The sequence below is a fragment of the Agelaius tricolor genome, unplaced genomic scaffold, assembly GCF_023055355.1.
Source record: "Agelaius tricolor isolate 1412-34295 unplaced genomic scaffold, bAgeTri1.0.p SCAF_17, whole genome shotgun sequence".
Lineage (NCBI taxonomy): Eukaryota > Metazoa > Chordata > Aves > Passeriformes > Icteridae > Agelaius > Agelaius tricolor.
The window spans coordinates 15,673,532-15,688,204 of record NW_027269277.1 but is presented as its reverse complement, the minus strand read 5'-3'; the positions used below and the strand labels follow the sequence as shown (position 1 = coordinate 15,688,204).

Genomic DNA, 14,673 nt, shown 5'->3' with positions numbered 1-14,673 from the left:
GTCTTCAGAGCTGAGCGAGGCAGGAAAAGTTAATTTCTTCTGATAAGGGAGCAATTCTTTTTCTCTGAAAGAGAAAAAATTAAATTATTTTTCTCTGAAAGATTTAGGTGTCCTGTGGCTGCAATCTCGGTGCAACTACCTCATTCCTCTCTTTAAAAAAAGTATCTTACACAGCATAGTTTCTATTTTAACATCATGTTATAACCTAAAACTATATTTAACACACTACTTAAGAAAATTAATACAGCACAACTTTCTAACATAACACATATAATATGCATTTTAATATTTGTGAAAAGCCAATCATAAAATAGGCATTTTTCACAGCCATGCTGAGCTGGCCTGGGACAGACTGAAGGCTCAGTGCCACCTGCCACCGAACCTGTCCGATGGGGTACTCAGGATGGTGGTGTAGCTGCCGTGTCACTGCACGGTGGGTGCAGTTGGGTACATGAGGTTTATATGGACAGGAGTGCGAGAACAGCCTCTCCCAGCCAGCCCAGGCCCTGCCTCCAGCAGCTGCTTGGGGAAAAGCCAGGAGCATGGTCCCATGCTCACCTCATCTCTCCATCACGAAATATTTTCAGCGCTGGAGATTTTCCGAGTCAGGCGTGGCTTATTTGTTTAGGGACCCCAAGAGTTCTCTTGTCCAAGTGTTTACCTGTCACCCTTTGATGTCACCTAAAATTCCTGCTGCCACACATCCTTTGGCCGAGGGGCTCACCCACCCTTGCTACCATTTGGATGAATTGATCTTCTGTGAACCTGGCTGCTGCGGTTTCCCCCAATAGCTGCAGAGCCTTGCCCTCTCCCCGCCCGGCCCCGGTCCCGCTCCCGGTCCCGCTCCCGTCCCGTCCCGGTGGGGCCGGAGCAGGGCCGCGGGTCCTCCACTCCACAAGGGGGCGCCACACGCTTCGGGCCCGCTGCATGCCTGGGGCGGTGCTCGCTGCGCTTGGCCACGCCTCATGGGCGGGGCCTGTGCCTCATAGCCGCGCCCACCGTGGGCGGTGTCAGCTGGGACGCGCTGTCCGCAGTAGCCGCGCCCTCACCACGCCCCCCTGCCACGAGACGCCGGCGCGGGCGCTGATTGGCCGGCGGCGCGGAGCGGGCGCTGATTGGCCGGCGGCGCGCGGCGGAGCGCGGCCGGGCGCGGCGCGTCAGTTCCGCGCTGGGTCCGCGATGCTGTCGGCGGGCGGCGGCTCCGGCCCCGGCGGGGCGGGCGGCTCCGGGCCGGGGCTCGGCGGCGACGGCGATTTCCTGTCGCGGTACCGCCTGGTGTCGGCCAAGCTGCGGCGGCGGTTCCTGCGGAAGCCGAACGTGGCGGAGGCGGCGGAGCAGTTCGCGGCGCTGGCGCGGGAGCTGCGCGCCCAGGAGAGCCTACCCTACGCTGCCTGGTGCCAGCTGGCCGTGGCGCGCTGTGCCCAGAGCCTCTTCCACGGCCCCGCCGAGGCGGCTGCGCTGGCCGAGGCCGCGCGGCTCTTCCTGCGCCAGGAGCGGGACCTGCGGCAGCGCCTGGGCTTGCGCGGCGGCTTCGGCGAGCACGTGGCGGCGGCGCAGAGCTGCGGGGCCTTCGCCGCCCGCCTGCACCTGGAGCGGGGGCAGCCCGCGCTGGCGGCCGGGCCGTGCCTGGAGCTGGCGGCGGCGCTCCGCGACACGGGACAGCCCGCCCGCGCCGCCGCGCCCCTGCAGCGGGCGGCGGAGCTGCTGACGGCGGCGCGGCTGCCGCTGCAGGCCCTGCGCTGCCTGGCCGAGCGCGCCTCCTGCCTGCTGCTGGCCCGCGACTATGCCGGGGCGCTGGCCGCGCTGACGCGGGCGCAGGCGCTGGCCGGGGCCGGGCTGGGCGGTGCGGCCGGGGCCGGGGCCGCGCCCGGCGGCGCCTTCCTGGACGTGCTGGCGCGCTGCGAGGTGTCGCGGGTGCTGCTGCTGCTCCTGCTGCAGCCGCCGCCCGCCAAGCTGCTGCCCGAGCACGCCCGCACGCTGGAGCAGTACTGCTGGGAGGCCCCCGACGGCGGAGCGGGCACCGGGAGCGGCTCCGGGACGGGCGGGGGGCTGCCGCCGGCCGCCAGCTACCTGCCGGCAGAGCTGTTCCTGCTGCTGCAGTCGGCAGTGCTGGCGTGCCAGGAGAAGGACGCGGAGGCGCTGAAGGCGCTGCAGGCCGAGCTGTGGCCGCTGCTGAGCGCCGAGCAGAACCATCTGCTGCACCTGGTGCTGCAGGAGATGCTGAGCCCCGCCGGACAGGGGCTCTGAGCGCCGCCGCCCGCGGGGACAGGTCGGACTGGTCGCTTCAGCCGGTGCCAGCATAGACTCTGTTATTCCGTTATTTATTTTTAATACGAGTTGAAGTAATGGTTGGTGAGAGAATGCGTTCATCTACACGTTTGCCTTCTGTCATAGTAAACTGCTCACTGTATGTACTGAAAGTTGTCGTGCTTGGAAAAAGTGTAAGCCTAAAGCAGAAAGGCCATTTCAGGGCAGAAGGAAGCTGTTCATTAAAAGACTGTCTGCAATTTGCATGTGTTGGAGGATTTGGGTGTCTATGAATCAAATGTTGTTAGAGGTGCTTTTTCTAAAAAATCAAACAAACAAAAAAACCTCCGCATAAAAATAAGGTTTTCATTTTTTCCCCTTCCTGAGAACAACTGACACTGCAGCCAGCACAAGGCCCTGAGTTTTGTGGTGGATGAAAGGAGTTGGTCACCGACCTGCAAGTGGTTCCTGGGGTGGTGGTGGCTTGACTCCAGTCACTGTGGCAGTTGTTAACCCAGGGAACTGAGCCTGCACTGTGGCAAATCCACTTCATCTGAGGGAATTTGGGAAGGGAATTAATGGTGGAGGTGGTGAAGTTACACGAGTTCTTGGAATGTGGGCTATTGTTCAATTCTTTTCGGCTGTTATCCGTCTGCTCTCGATCTCTTCGATCTCTTGCTCTCTGCTTCTTGGGACCTTTAGGTGAAGGCAGCTCATCTTTAGAGAAAAGACCTTGTCTTTTGGGTCTTTGGGCTGTCTTTGGTGCACTCAGCTGTTGGGTACAGGCTTTGCTAAATTCCGTCAGTGCTAATACACAGCCTCAGGCAGGGCAGGCTTTATCCTGGAGGCTGGAGGTGCCCTAGGTGTGTGTGTTGGGGGGATAAAGAGCAGTTCCAGGGTACCCAGCAACTGGTGAGTGAAACAAACACTCTCAGCCAGCACTTCCAGAGACCCTGCAGAGGCTGAGGCTTTTGGAAAGAAGGCAATCCCATTTGTACACCTGGAAGAGAAGCCAGAGGTTAGAGGTAATTCTATTAAATAGTGGTATTATATCTGATTTTAATATTTGGGTCTAGAGACAGCAGTTTTTTCAAAGGCTTTTCCAATGTTTGTTTTTCAAGTGTTTTTCATCTTCCACACTAAAATAACGAAGAACTTGCCATTTTCCTCTCAGAAACGCAAACAGAGACGCTGCTAATTTTAAGAAGCCTTGATTACCACAACCCTCTTTTGACAAGATAAAATGGAAGTTGAGAAAGACTCGAACTGGATGTTATTTTATGGCTAAGCTAGCCGTGGATTCGCCAGGCCGAGAGGCAAAACTAAAAACCCACTCGGCGAAACTCCCTCTGTCCGCGTCCTTTTTGAATTCCAGCAGGCGACACTGTGGCCGTGTGCCCGCGGTGGTGCCGGGGCGGATGGCCCCGGGGGCGGTCCGAAGGCGGCGGAAGGGGCGCGGCGCGGGCGGGCGGTGCCGGTGACGCGGAGCGCGGGGCCCGGCGGGACGGGGCGGGCCGGGGCGGTCGGTGCGGCGCGATCCGAGCGGCGGGGCTAGCACGCGGCGCGGCCATGGCGGACGGGGACGGTGCGCAGCGGTGGGGACCGGCGGGGGCGCGGGGAGGGCTCGGGGCCGGTGCGGCGCCGCTCGGGGGAGGCTCTGCGGGCGGCTTTGCCCCCCTGGGCCTTTGCCCCTTTGTCCCTTTGCTCTCCCGGCCCTGCCGCCGCTCACTCCCGGCGTGTCGCTCCCGCAGGTTCCAGCGTGAAGAAGCGGCGGAAGAAGGAGAAGCGGGCGCTCGCCGATGATGATGTAGCGGTGAGCGCGGGGAGGAATGGGGGGATGGATCGGGCCGTGCTCGGGGTGCCGTGGGGCTCCCCCAGCCCCATCCGTGGGGCTCCCCCAGCCCCATCCGCGGGGACGCGTCCCGGGTACCGTGGGTAGGGCCGGGACGGGCTCTCCCCGCTCCGTCCCGGCGGGAGCGCGGCCGCCCCGCGTGGAGCCAGCGGAGCCTCCCGGGCCACGTGGAGAGGGAGGCGGGAGCGCGGCCCGCCGGCTTCCCCCTCTCTGATGCCGCTTAACTTCGCCCCCCCAGGACATCCAGCACACCGAGGACTTTCTGATCAAGCCCGAGTCCCGCGTGGCCCAGCTGGACACGTCGCAGTGGCCCTTGCTGCTGAAGGTAGCGTGGCTTTGCTCGACCTCGTGGCCCGCCCGAGTTCCCGCTGCTTTTGTCCTGTGCCCCTGCAGGTGTAACCCCGCTGCGGGGAGCGGCGCACGTGGTGCTCCGCCGCCCGAAATCGTGTTACAATGTCTCTCTAGCGGTATCGTTTAAGTTTAGTGACTTTTCAGTGCCTTGGAAAGATCCCGTCATATTTCTTTAGTTCTTAATTCGGGTCTGATCATGGCCTGTGGTGTGTGTAGGCTTCCAGGCTGCTTCTCCTCAGTTTCTGGGGAATGTTCCGTTTGTCCTGCATTGTCAATGCATATATTGTGCTGCTTTCCCATCTCTTTCAGTCCAGGATTTCTATTTTTTTTCTATTTTTGTAAAATAATATCGTGGTTTCATTGTTGGGTCATTTTCATTTTGGAGGTGGCTCTGTCACCTAAATGTACAAATCAGACCTGGTGTATATGGGGAGATGTACTGCAGCACAGCAACACTGAAATCAAGGGAGCTTAAAAAGACTTGTAACTTTGCTTGGATTTTGTAGAACTTTGACAAGTTAAATGTGAGGACAGCACACTACACACCTCTTCCTTCCGGTGCTAATCCCCTGAAGAGAGAAATTTCTGAATATGTTAGGTGAGTGCAATACCGGCCAGAGTGGTTTATTTTTCTTGCACAGTTAATACCTTCAAAATATATTCGATCTGGATTCCCCTTGTACCTTTCTTCTTCACTCAGTGCCTTGCCAGAATCAGTAAATGTTTAAAAATCTGATCTCTCCCTGTAAAGTTTTCTTTATCCTGGGGTTGTAGCAGGTCTGTGGATGAACATGCAGACCACCTAAGGAATTCTCTGGTGTCTTCAGAAAAGTCCCTTGGCCTGCTGGGCTTTGAAACTGCTTGGAGTTCATAGAATTTGGGGTTTTTTTTATAAGTGCAGGGGAGAATTCCTTGCCTGTGGATTATATCACCTGTTGTGCATGGAGCAGGTCAGTGTGAGCTTACTGAGAGCTCATTGCTTATCTGGCTGTAAAAAAATGCATTTCTTTGCAGCCAGGACAGTATCTCAAAGCTCCTGCACTGTTGCCATGTCTGCCCTGATGCTTATCTCCCATTCCCTGCCATTTTGCACCCCAGGTCTGGCTTTATTAACCTGGACAAGCCCTCCAACCCATCCTCCCACGAGGTGGTGGCGTGGATCCGGCGCATCCTGCGGGTGGAGAAGACTGGGCACAGTGGCACCCTGGACCCCAAGGTGACAGGCTGCCTCATTGTGTGCATCGAGAGGGCCACACGGCTGGTCAAGTCTCAGCAGAGTGCAGGTTTGTTCCATGCTCAGGACCATTTGCAGTGACTGGGGATGTGTGAAGTGCTTTAGGAGACAAAATGGAGGGTTCTCAGACTTCAAAAGGCCAGTCTTGGTCTTCAGTGCCTTGACATTAAGGGTTATTCCAAGCCACTGAGCACACATCCATGTTGTCTCAGGTATTTTTTTCATGATTCTCTGGTGCTTGGGCTGTTACAAGTCAGTGAAAACACCTCTGACATGGTTTGATGTACCAGTTGAACTTAGGGCTTAGGCCTCTACTAGTCCAGAGAAGAAATAAATGTAGCTTAGATTTATTTCCCTGGAAGAAAAACCAACTCTGTAATAAACCATGCCCATTTCCTAGATGAGGTGGTAGGATTTCAGGGTTCTGGGGACATGTGGCTGTTAAGCATGGTGGACCTTGAGGTCAACATCAAATGCCAGTGGCCGTTCCTGACTGCTCTTGTCATTCTTTCAGGCAAAGAGTATGTGGGAATTGTTCGGCTGCACAATGCCATTGAAAGTGAGGCTCAGCTGGCCAGGGTAAGTCTCACGTTAGCCATGCAGAGTGCTGGGCACTGGTGGGAGATGAGAGGCCAGGAATGGAGCTCAGGTGTGCTGTGTGTGAGGTGATGACACAGTTTATCCATTCTCTGAGTGCAGTGGAGCTGCCCTCCTGCAGCACCCCAGCTCCTGTTCTAGGCTCTGGGTGCTGTGCAGCCTCCAGACATCCTGCAGTGTCCCAGTGTCCTGCTGGGGGCTGCTGTGCTGTGTGGTGGCTGCCTGCAGGAGGGGAGCAGTGCTGGCAGGGTTGGAGCCCCTCTTTGGGGGGCTCCAGCCTCACTGGGACGAGGGATGCTGTCTGATCACATGCTGCCATCTAATGGAAAAATCCTGGCTGTGTTCACTGGCACCTGGATCACATCACTGGCTTGGATTTGCTGTATTAAATACGGCATCAGCAAATCAGGATAAACCTTGTGGTTTCTCATTCTTGGAAGTGGACACAGTTGCTGAAAACTCCAAGGTGCTCCTGCATTAGGGCACAAGTGTTAACTCTTGCTTCTTCTTCCCTCAGGCCATAGAAACCCTGACAGGTGCCCTGTTCCAGCGGCCACCCCTCATTGCTGCTGTCAAACGACAGCTGAGAGTCAGAACCATCTACGAGAGCAAGCTGGTGGAGTATGATCCTGAGAGAAGATTAGGTAAAACAGGGCTTTCCTGCCTTCTTCCTGTAAAACCAACTGATACAATTTTCTGTGAAATGCGCTGCTTTTGGCAGATGTCTTAGGACCTAAATCCTCCCATTGTCCAGCAGTAACTGCTTCATGCATTGCTTTGGTGTTCTGGGAAGCAAATCCCACCTCTTTTTGTACTGCTGCACCCTTCACAGAAGAGCCAAATGATGTCAATTAGATGGCATTAGCTCTCAGGGCAAAGATGACCTTCATCTATCACCCCATGCTGATGGCTCTGGGAAGGGTTGGCATACAGCTTCTCTTGAAGGATGTGGTTTATTTTCTGTTTAAATGTCGTGGTGCACTAAGTCCCAGCTGGGTGATAACAGGGCTGCAACAGACCCCCCTTTTGAGCTCTGCAGAATCCCAGCTACCAGTGGAGGAACAAAAAGGCAGCAGCACGGGCCCTGGGGTGGAACTGGGGTGACTTTATTGGATGGCAAAACTCCCCAGTCCAGGGTGCCAGGACTCTGAACTGAGGGCAGACAGGAACACATGGCAGGAAATACAATGTGTAAACCAATGGAGGGTTTCAAGGGAGCAGAACAGCTTAAGTAAACCAATGGGGTTTTGAAGGATACAAAACTGAGGGGGAAGTTTATAAAGGGAAGGGCAGGTTCGGGGAGAGATTGACATTTAATGGAAGGAGGAGTAAGGAGGGTTCTGGGGAAAAGAACAGGACAGAGGGGTTGACAAGTGGGATGAGGGGGGAGTTGAAACTTGGCAGGGAGTGGCCAGGTAACAAACAGAAAAACTGACACTTAACTGAATAACAATGAGGGAGCAAGTCTAATTTTAGAAACATAAGATACAAAATGGGGGTGGGGGGCTTGTGCCACTCTAGAGACAGGGGGAGGACAGTACAGAGGGGTTGCAAAACCACAAATTAAACAGTGAATATGCCAGATAAAGAAAATGCACTACAACATCTAAATCTCTCTATTCTGTCCTGCCTTTCAGGTATCTTCTGGGTGAGCTGTGAAGCAGGCACATACATCAGAACCCTCTGTGTGCACCTGGGGCTGCTGCTGGGCGTGGGGGGCCAGATGCAGGAGCTGCGCAGAGTCCGCTCGGGCATCCTGGGAGAGACGGTACAGTGGCACCTCAAATGTAGCCAGCCCCTTTGATATTGTCACAATTGCAGCAGCTCCTGGGGACTCTGAGCTCTGCAGTGTTAGGAGGAGGTTTGGGAATAGCCCCCAGACAGTGAGAGCTCTTGCTGTGGATGGTCTGTAACCAAAGTGTTGAGTTCAGTTCAGGATGTTGCTCCTGTTCTGGTAATTAAACTTTGGGACAGTGAGTGACTGGGAAGTGCACTGTGGTGGCTGAAGGTTTGTTTTATGTCACCTGTGTTTCTCAGCCTACAGACCCTGGTGTCCATGAGTTCAGGAGTGTGAACAGCTCAGGGAATGGGGTTCATTGGAATGAGCCTGGGAGGTGCAGTCTTGTGAGATCTTGGACACTTGTACAGCCTTTTCACTCTGGTCATAGACAGATCCTGCTGCTGGTCCAAACTCCAGAACTAATTTTTTTTTTGCAAAGCAGCAGTATCAGAGTGCAAGTGCTTCCCCACCCATCTGTGCTCTTAGCACAGCTGTAATCACTGGGTCATTTATGAATTCCAGGTGTTGGGCGCTCACAGTTTACTCAGAATTTACTCCATGTCACAGATGGTTAATTAAGACTTTTGCTCACTAACCTTTGTCTGGGAGCCCCAGGAATTTAAGTTAGGTCATATTTAAGAGTTTCATGCGGGCAGACCTTAGACCATAGATCCAAATGCTGTCTGGGATTAGGAAGGTCCAAGTCTGGCAGCTCAAGCCAGGCTGATCTCAAGCTGCTGATGGAAAGTATTCTTTCCTCTCTTAAATTGTGTTTTCATGCTTGTGATGGGTGTCTGGTTTCACTCCCTATTTGCTGTTGGACTTCAGCTGTTCTCTTGTGCATGTTTCACTGGTGGCTGGTGGGAGAGTTTAGAAGGGTTTTGCCTTTGCAGGACAACATGGTGACCATGCACGACGTGCTGGATGCCCAGTGGCAGTATGACAACAACAAGGACGACAGCTACCTGAGAAGGGTCATCCTGCCCCTGGAGAAACTGCTGACTTCACACAAGAGGCTTGTCATGAAAGACAGTGCAGTGAGTTCCTGAGGCAGTGCCAGGGGACAGACAGACACTGCAAGGTGTCCCCCTGACTTGTGCAGCTGATAGAACACACAGCCATGTGGTGTCTGCTGGTGACTTGTGTAGATCCTCATGGGGCTCCTGCCAGAGCAGCACTAAGATGCAGGAGCCATGAATTAAATACAGGATCTGCTCTCCTCACTTGAGGAGGAGGATGGTGATGGTTTTGGGAGATCTACCTCACCTGTTGTTTGCTGTGTTGCTTGGGTGCTTTGCTTTCTCCTTCCAAAGCTCCCAAGTTTTATCTAGTGGACAAAATCCCTAGTTACTTAGGGTGATATTGCTGGGATGGTAATGGCAGTGGGAAGCTAAAAATTAGAGACATTTTGTACTTTGATTCTCATAATAGCTTCTAAGCCCTTCCCTCCCATTCCCTCCATTTTCAGGTTAATGCCATTTGCTATGGAGCCAAGATCATGCTGCCTGGTGTTCTGAGGTATGAGGATGGGATTGAGCTTAATCAGGAGATTGTTGTCATCACCACAAAAGGAGAAGCCATCTGCCTAGGTATGGAATGCCTCCTTCTCCTTGTGTCCAGCAAACTGCAGAAATAACAGACTGTGTGACAGTAAGGGCACCACAAATTAGTTCCTGTGTGCAGAAGGTTTAATTAGTGCTTCCTAATGGAAAATGTGGGCCCAAGGCAGCTGGCTTTGGGCAGGATGTTAAGAAGCAGTGGCTGCATCAGTCCTGGGCCAGGTGTGAGGGGTTCAGCAGCTGTGTGATGCTCAGGTGTGCTGTGTGTGAGGTGATGACACAGTTTATCCATTCTCTGAGTGCAGTGGAGCTGCCCTCCTGCAGCACCCCAGCTCCTGTTCTAGGCTCTGGGTGCTGTGCAGCCTCCAGACATCCTGCAGTGCCCTACTGGGGGCTGCTGTGCTGTGTGGTGGCTGCCTGCAGGAGGGGAGCAGTGCTGGCAGGGTTGGAGCCCCTCTTTGGGGGGCTCCGGCCTCACTGGGACGAGGGATGCTGTCTGATCACATGCTGCCACCAGGCACATCACACACACCACACCTCCTGGTAGGTCAGTGCACAGGGACTCCAGCAGCTGCCAGCTTGACTTGAAAGGGTGCCCAGTTGTAACCAGGGTCTTCAGAGAAGCTGTGTGACAGCCAGTGAGTCCTTGGGGAGACACTGGTGGGGGTGTTGGTCATCTTTGTGCTAACAGAGGCAGAACAGGCTGCCACAGTTCTGCTCTTTGGGAGTTACTGACCTCCATGCCTGCTTCTGCAGCCATTGCCCTGATGACCACAGCAGTCATTTCTACCTGTGACCACGGCGTGGTGGCAAAGATCAAGAGAGTGATCATGGAGAGAGACACCTACCCCCGGAAATGGGGGCTGGGCCCCAAGGTGAGTGTGGGCCTGGGCTCAGTCCCAGGGCACTTGGTGCCATTGGGGTGTGGGGCTCTGGGACCTTGGGCACAGCTGTGCCTGTGTCTTCTGCAGGGCCTTGCTGTAATTCTGCTGTGGTCTCCTGGAGCTGTGAGGTGGCAGTTCCCAGTGCCAGGGCTGTGGCAGCCCAGTGCTGGTGGGAGTGAGGCTTTCCCCCCCAAAAGAGCCTGGGGGCCACTGCTGGTGTTCAGGCATGGGCTCCTCAGATCTGTACAGCACCAGCCCTCCTCTGGGGAAGAGCCAAATGATGTGAAGCGGATGGCATTAGCACTCAGTGCAAAGATGACCTTCATCCATCACCCCTTGCTGATGGCTCTGGAGGGGCTGGGCAGGATCTTCTTTCTGGTGCAACACTGCTTAAATGCACACTGTCTGTGAGACATTAAACTGTGCCTGAAGGAGAGGAGCAGTGGGAACATCCAGTGCTGGGTTCCTCTCCCACCTCAGGCATGTGGTAGGAGCTCAACTGCAGCCAGGCTGGCCTGATGCAGGTTGGACTCAGAGCTCTGTGTCCAGTTGCTCACCCCATTCCTGTGGTTCAGGTGAAAGCTTTGGGGCTGCTGATGTATTTGTCTCATGGCAAAGGTGGGGTGATACAGGACAGTTCAAGCATTTTGGAGTCCTCTGCAAAACCTCACAGACAAGTGGTCCAGCTCAAATGCTGCAGATCATTAGGCTGGAAAAACCCAGTCAAAGATCCAGACTCCATGATGTGCAGTTGTGTTACTGTTGCTGTGACTCCCCCATCAAATTAGCCATTATTTACTGATAAAGATGCCTCTTGTCTGAGATTTAGGCTTCTGTGCAGGGGATGTTTAGGCTCATTTGTTTGAAGGTCCTTGGAACAGTAGTAAAAAGGTAATGCTGTAGTTGTTGGCTTGTAGCTGGATTCCCTTCTTTTAGCTTGAGGGAGGATTTTCCCTACCTGGAGCTGCAGTTTGACTTGTTGCCCTTTGCTTTCAGGCCAGTCAGAAGAAGATGATGATCCAGAAAGGTCTGCTGGACAAGCATGGAAAGCCCAATGAGAGCACACCAGAGTCGTGGAAGATGGAATATGTGGATTACAGGTGGGTATTGATGTGTGGCTCCCACAGGGTTGTTCAGAGGGGACCAAGGGCTGGGCTGGATGCTGCTATTTGTGCATGAATCGTGTTAAGCTTGGCCTGTGGGGATGCAGTTGCATTTCTTGGAGTGTGTTGCTCTTGGGCAGTGTTGGAAGGAAAGGCTCTGAGCAGACAGTTATCCCTTTTTAGCCTGCTGTGGTTTTAGAGGGAGTCAGTCTGCTAAATTAAAGGGGGAGGCTGTGTTGTTGCCCAGCCCAGCTTGCCCTGGTGCAGGCTGCAGGTCTCCCCTACACCAACTTCCCCCCAGCTCCTGGGGTGGTTACAGAGCCCTTGTGAGGGGACAGGGATTTGTACAGTCCAGAGCAGCATGAGGCAATGACTGTCCTGTGCAACACTGGGGTCTTTTCTTTCAGGGATACTTCCAGGAAAGAAGCAGCTGCTGATCACCAAGCTGTTTCAGAGGTGGACAGAGCTGCAAAAGTGAGTATTGCCAGTGCTCTCTGGCTCTTTTTTCAGGCCCCTGTTATTCCCATTATCTGCACACACCTTGCACCTGCATTTGGGTCCAATGATGGTTTTTAGTGCAGGGTTTTCCATGCCCTTTGTTAGGCACAAGGGTCAGTGCCTATTCACAGTTCCCTGCCTGGGACTGCAGCAATTTCCCACCACCCAGGGCATGATTTGCAGCTCAAACACCAAGCTACTGGCCCTGGGCATATTCTTCAACACAGCACAAGAAAATATATTTTATGGAGCCACAACAGAGATTTGTTGTGCCAGAGAACCTTTTTGGAGACTACAAAGAGCTGCAGAAATGTCCATGCAAGAGTTGCACCTAAAGTTCCCTAACTCAGTACAGGGGGCAGTTCTGGCAGAAGCAAATGCTAGACAGTGTATGCTGGAGAGTCTGCAAGTCACCCTGTTGTTAAATGAAGTTGTATTGAATCAGGCAGTCAGTTTATCCCTCACCTGAGCTCTGTTGGAAGCTGTTGGAAGGTGTTGGTGTCTGACAATGTGTTCCCCCAACAGAGAAAGAGAGACTCAGAGAGTGAAAACGAGGAAGCTGTGACCCCTCCATCCCCTGCCACCCCACCACCAGAGGAGCTGAGCAAAAAGGAAAAGAAAAAGAGGAAGAAAGAGAAGAAAGCCCAAGAGGCAGCTGAGAGTGGGGGAGAACAAATTGAGAGGGTATGTGATTGGGTACTGGAATGGTCCCAACATGGTAGAGATTGCTGTGTCCCTGATCACCTCCAGCATTAATGCATCAGCAGCCTGCAGTGTGTGACCACAGAGTGCCAGGCTTTCCAAAGCAGAGGAGGATGGTTTAGAGTGCATTTTAAACTGGGCTGGTGGTTGGAGATGGGGCAGGTGCCCAGGACAGTTGGTGGGTTCCTGCCAGGCCACCTCTGTGCTGTGGGTCCCTGGGGGAGGATGGTGCTGGGGTGTGTCATGGGGACTGCACTGCTTTGCTGTTCTTCCTGAAATAAGCAGTGGGGGATTCCTTTTTGATGGCTTCCTGACCTTCCCAACCTCTCCACAGACCAGTGAGAGCAGCAGCAAGAAGAAGAAGAAGAAGAAACACAAGGAGGTAGAAGAGAGCTCGGACTAAGCAGCTGGGTGTGTCCAAAGCAGGCAACCTCATCAGTGTAAGGAGGAGGAGTTTTAGGCCTTGAGAAGAGGACTGGCTGTGTGGCAGAGGAGCCAGCAGGTTCAAGTTCTTTGCTGCTGTTTATGTGAGTGAGTGGGTGTTTGCCCTGCTCAGGTGCCCCTCTTCATCCCGTTTTAAGGGTTGCCAGAGGAGCAGGGTGCCTCAACTGTCCCTCACTGGATTGATCTCTAAAGCTGAGCACCATGATGCCAACAGAAGTGGTATCTTCAGGGAAACTGGAGCTTCTGGCTCTTCCTTGGTCTCTGTTTTCACCTTAGTGAGGGTGGAATAATTGGAATAATCTCTCTCCCCCCCCTCATGTACTGCCTCTTTCTTCCTTTTCTCCCAAGGCTGAGGCTGTTACCTGACAGTTAAAGAATGTGTTGCTTCCTGGAGGAGTGGCTTTGTCATAGCCCATGCGAATGGGTTTCCATGGGGACAGTCAGATCAGTTATTTCTGAAGGACTATGTTTTGTTTTAATCTGGCCACATGCCTGGCTTCACCTTCAGTTAAATGAGAGCAAATAGTCCACTCAGATTGTTTTTTCACTCCTTTTTTGACCTTTATCATGAAATGATTAGAGAATTTAATTCCTCCTTTTTGCTTATAGCACGAGGACGTGCTTGTTCATGGTGTGCTGATGGCCAGGCCCAGCAGCCTCAGTGACCTGGGCAGTGTGTCCCTTTTGCTGGCTCTTTGCTCTTCTTGGTCCCTTTGTTGGACTGCAAAGCTTTTGGTTGCCTTGCCTGGTTCTGATGCCCAGTGTGCTCTGAAGGCTGGAGGGCAGGAGGTGACCACCATGTTCTTCATGCTGCTGGGACTGGAGTCCTCCTGAGGAAAAGCTTGGTCAGAGGCAGCTCTGCCAAGGGGCATTGGGTGTGGGCTTGAACGGTTTCAGATAAATCTATTGCTGACCTTTCTGGAATTACTTGCTGGGGGCAGAAGGTGTGTCCTCTGTCACAGGGGGCAGTGCTGAGCCAGAATTGAGTTCTTTTTAATGAGGAAAAACCTCAGGCTGTTTTGTTCTGAGTTTCATCCCTGCAGAGATTCTGTTAACTGTTGGTTTAACCTCGTGCACTGCTTTAGTCTTAATGGTCTATCCTCCCCTCCAGTGCTGGAGATGCAGGCAGAGGGGACAGCAGCTGGTGGGTGTTACAACCTGAGCACGAAAAAAAAAAGGTCCATTTTTATTTACTCTTTTTTTACAAAAAAAATTAATAAAACTTCCAGTTTTGAACAGGTGATTTTCTTGCTCCTTTGGCTCCTCCCAAAAGGTCAGTGGCATTCATGGGGCAGATTTTATCACGTAGCCAGCCTCTGCTCCTCTCCTGAAGAAGTGCTGGGGCAGAGGAATGTTCATAGGTCATGTTGATGAGCCTTTGTCATTGCTTTGTCAGTGCCCAGCCTGAGAGGTAAAACACCA

The 14,673-nt window shown here is 53.7% G+C and overlaps 2 protein-coding genes and 5 non-coding genes across 7 annotated transcripts; all 7 read left to right on the top strand.

Moving 5' to 3' along the window:
- Nucleotides 1–1,098: 1,098 nt before the first annotated feature.
- F8A1 (coagulation factor VIII associated 1) lies at nt 1,099–2,507 on the top strand. The gene has a single exon (XM_071442649.1). The coding sequence runs from the start codon at nt 1,180–1,182 to the stop codon at nt 2,245–2,247; it is 1,068 nt and encodes a 355-aa protein (XP_071298750.1). The 5' UTR covers nt 1,099–1,179; the 3' UTR covers nt 2,248–2,507.
- Nucleotides 2,508–2,655: 148 nt separating this feature from the next.
- Nucleotides 2,656–14,487, top strand: DKC1 (dyskerin pseudouridine synthase 1). The gene is made up of 15 exons (XM_071442643.1): nt 2,656–3,832; nt 3,999–4,060; nt 4,338–4,424; nt 4,957–5,048; nt 5,549–5,733; nt 6,199–6,263; nt 6,799–6,925; nt 7,919–8,049; nt 8,955–9,098; nt 9,530–9,650; nt 10,377–10,495; nt 11,501–11,604; nt 12,015–12,081; nt 12,631–12,789; nt 13,142–14,487. Exons 1-15 carry the CDS (start codon nt 3,817–3,819, stop codon nt 13,208–13,210), a joined length of 1,548 nt encoding a protein of 515 aa, XP_071298744.1. The 5' UTR covers nt 2,656–3,816; the 3' UTR covers nt 13,211–14,487.
- Nucleotides 6,345–6,590, top strand: LOC139597526 (small nucleolar RNA SNORD17). The gene has a single exon (XR_011681629.1). It is a non-coding gene; the product is annotated as a small nucleolar RNA SNORD17 (small nucleolar RNA).
- Nucleotides 7,118–7,193, top strand: LOC139597524 (small nucleolar RNA SNORD83). The gene has a single exon (XR_011681627.1). It is a non-coding gene; the product is annotated as a small nucleolar RNA SNORD83 (small nucleolar RNA).
- Nucleotides 8,193–8,327, top strand: LOC139597532 (small nucleolar RNA SNORA36 family). Its single transcript, XR_011681635.1, has one exon. It is a non-coding gene; the product is annotated as a small nucleolar RNA SNORA36 family (small nucleolar RNA).
- On the top strand, nt 9,887–10,124 carry LOC139597527 (small nucleolar RNA SNORD17). Its single transcript, XR_011681630.1, has one exon. It is a non-coding gene; the product is annotated as a small nucleolar RNA SNORD17 (small nucleolar RNA).
- Nucleotides 10,777–10,852, top strand: LOC139597529 (small nucleolar RNA SNORD83). The gene has a single exon (XR_011681632.1). It is a non-coding gene; the product is annotated as a small nucleolar RNA SNORD83 (small nucleolar RNA).
- Nucleotides 14,488–14,673: the final 186 nt, after the last annotated feature.

Excerpts from the sequence above, each read along its gene's own strand:
- F8A1 (XM_071442649.1), top strand. The coding sequence starts at position 1,180 with ATGCTGTCGGCGGGCGGCGGCTCCGGCCCCGGCGGGGCGGGCGGCTCC.
- DKC1 (XM_071442643.1), top strand. Across the intron at positions 5,734-6,198 it reads CAAGTCTCAGCAGAGTGCAG|GCAAAGAGTATGTGGGAATT; the intron begins GTTTGTTCCATG and ends TCATTCTTTCAG. Across the intron at positions 11,605-12,014 it reads ATGGAATATGTGGATTACAG|GGATACTTCCAGGAAAGAAG; the intron begins GTGGGTATTGAT and ends CTTTTCTTTCAG.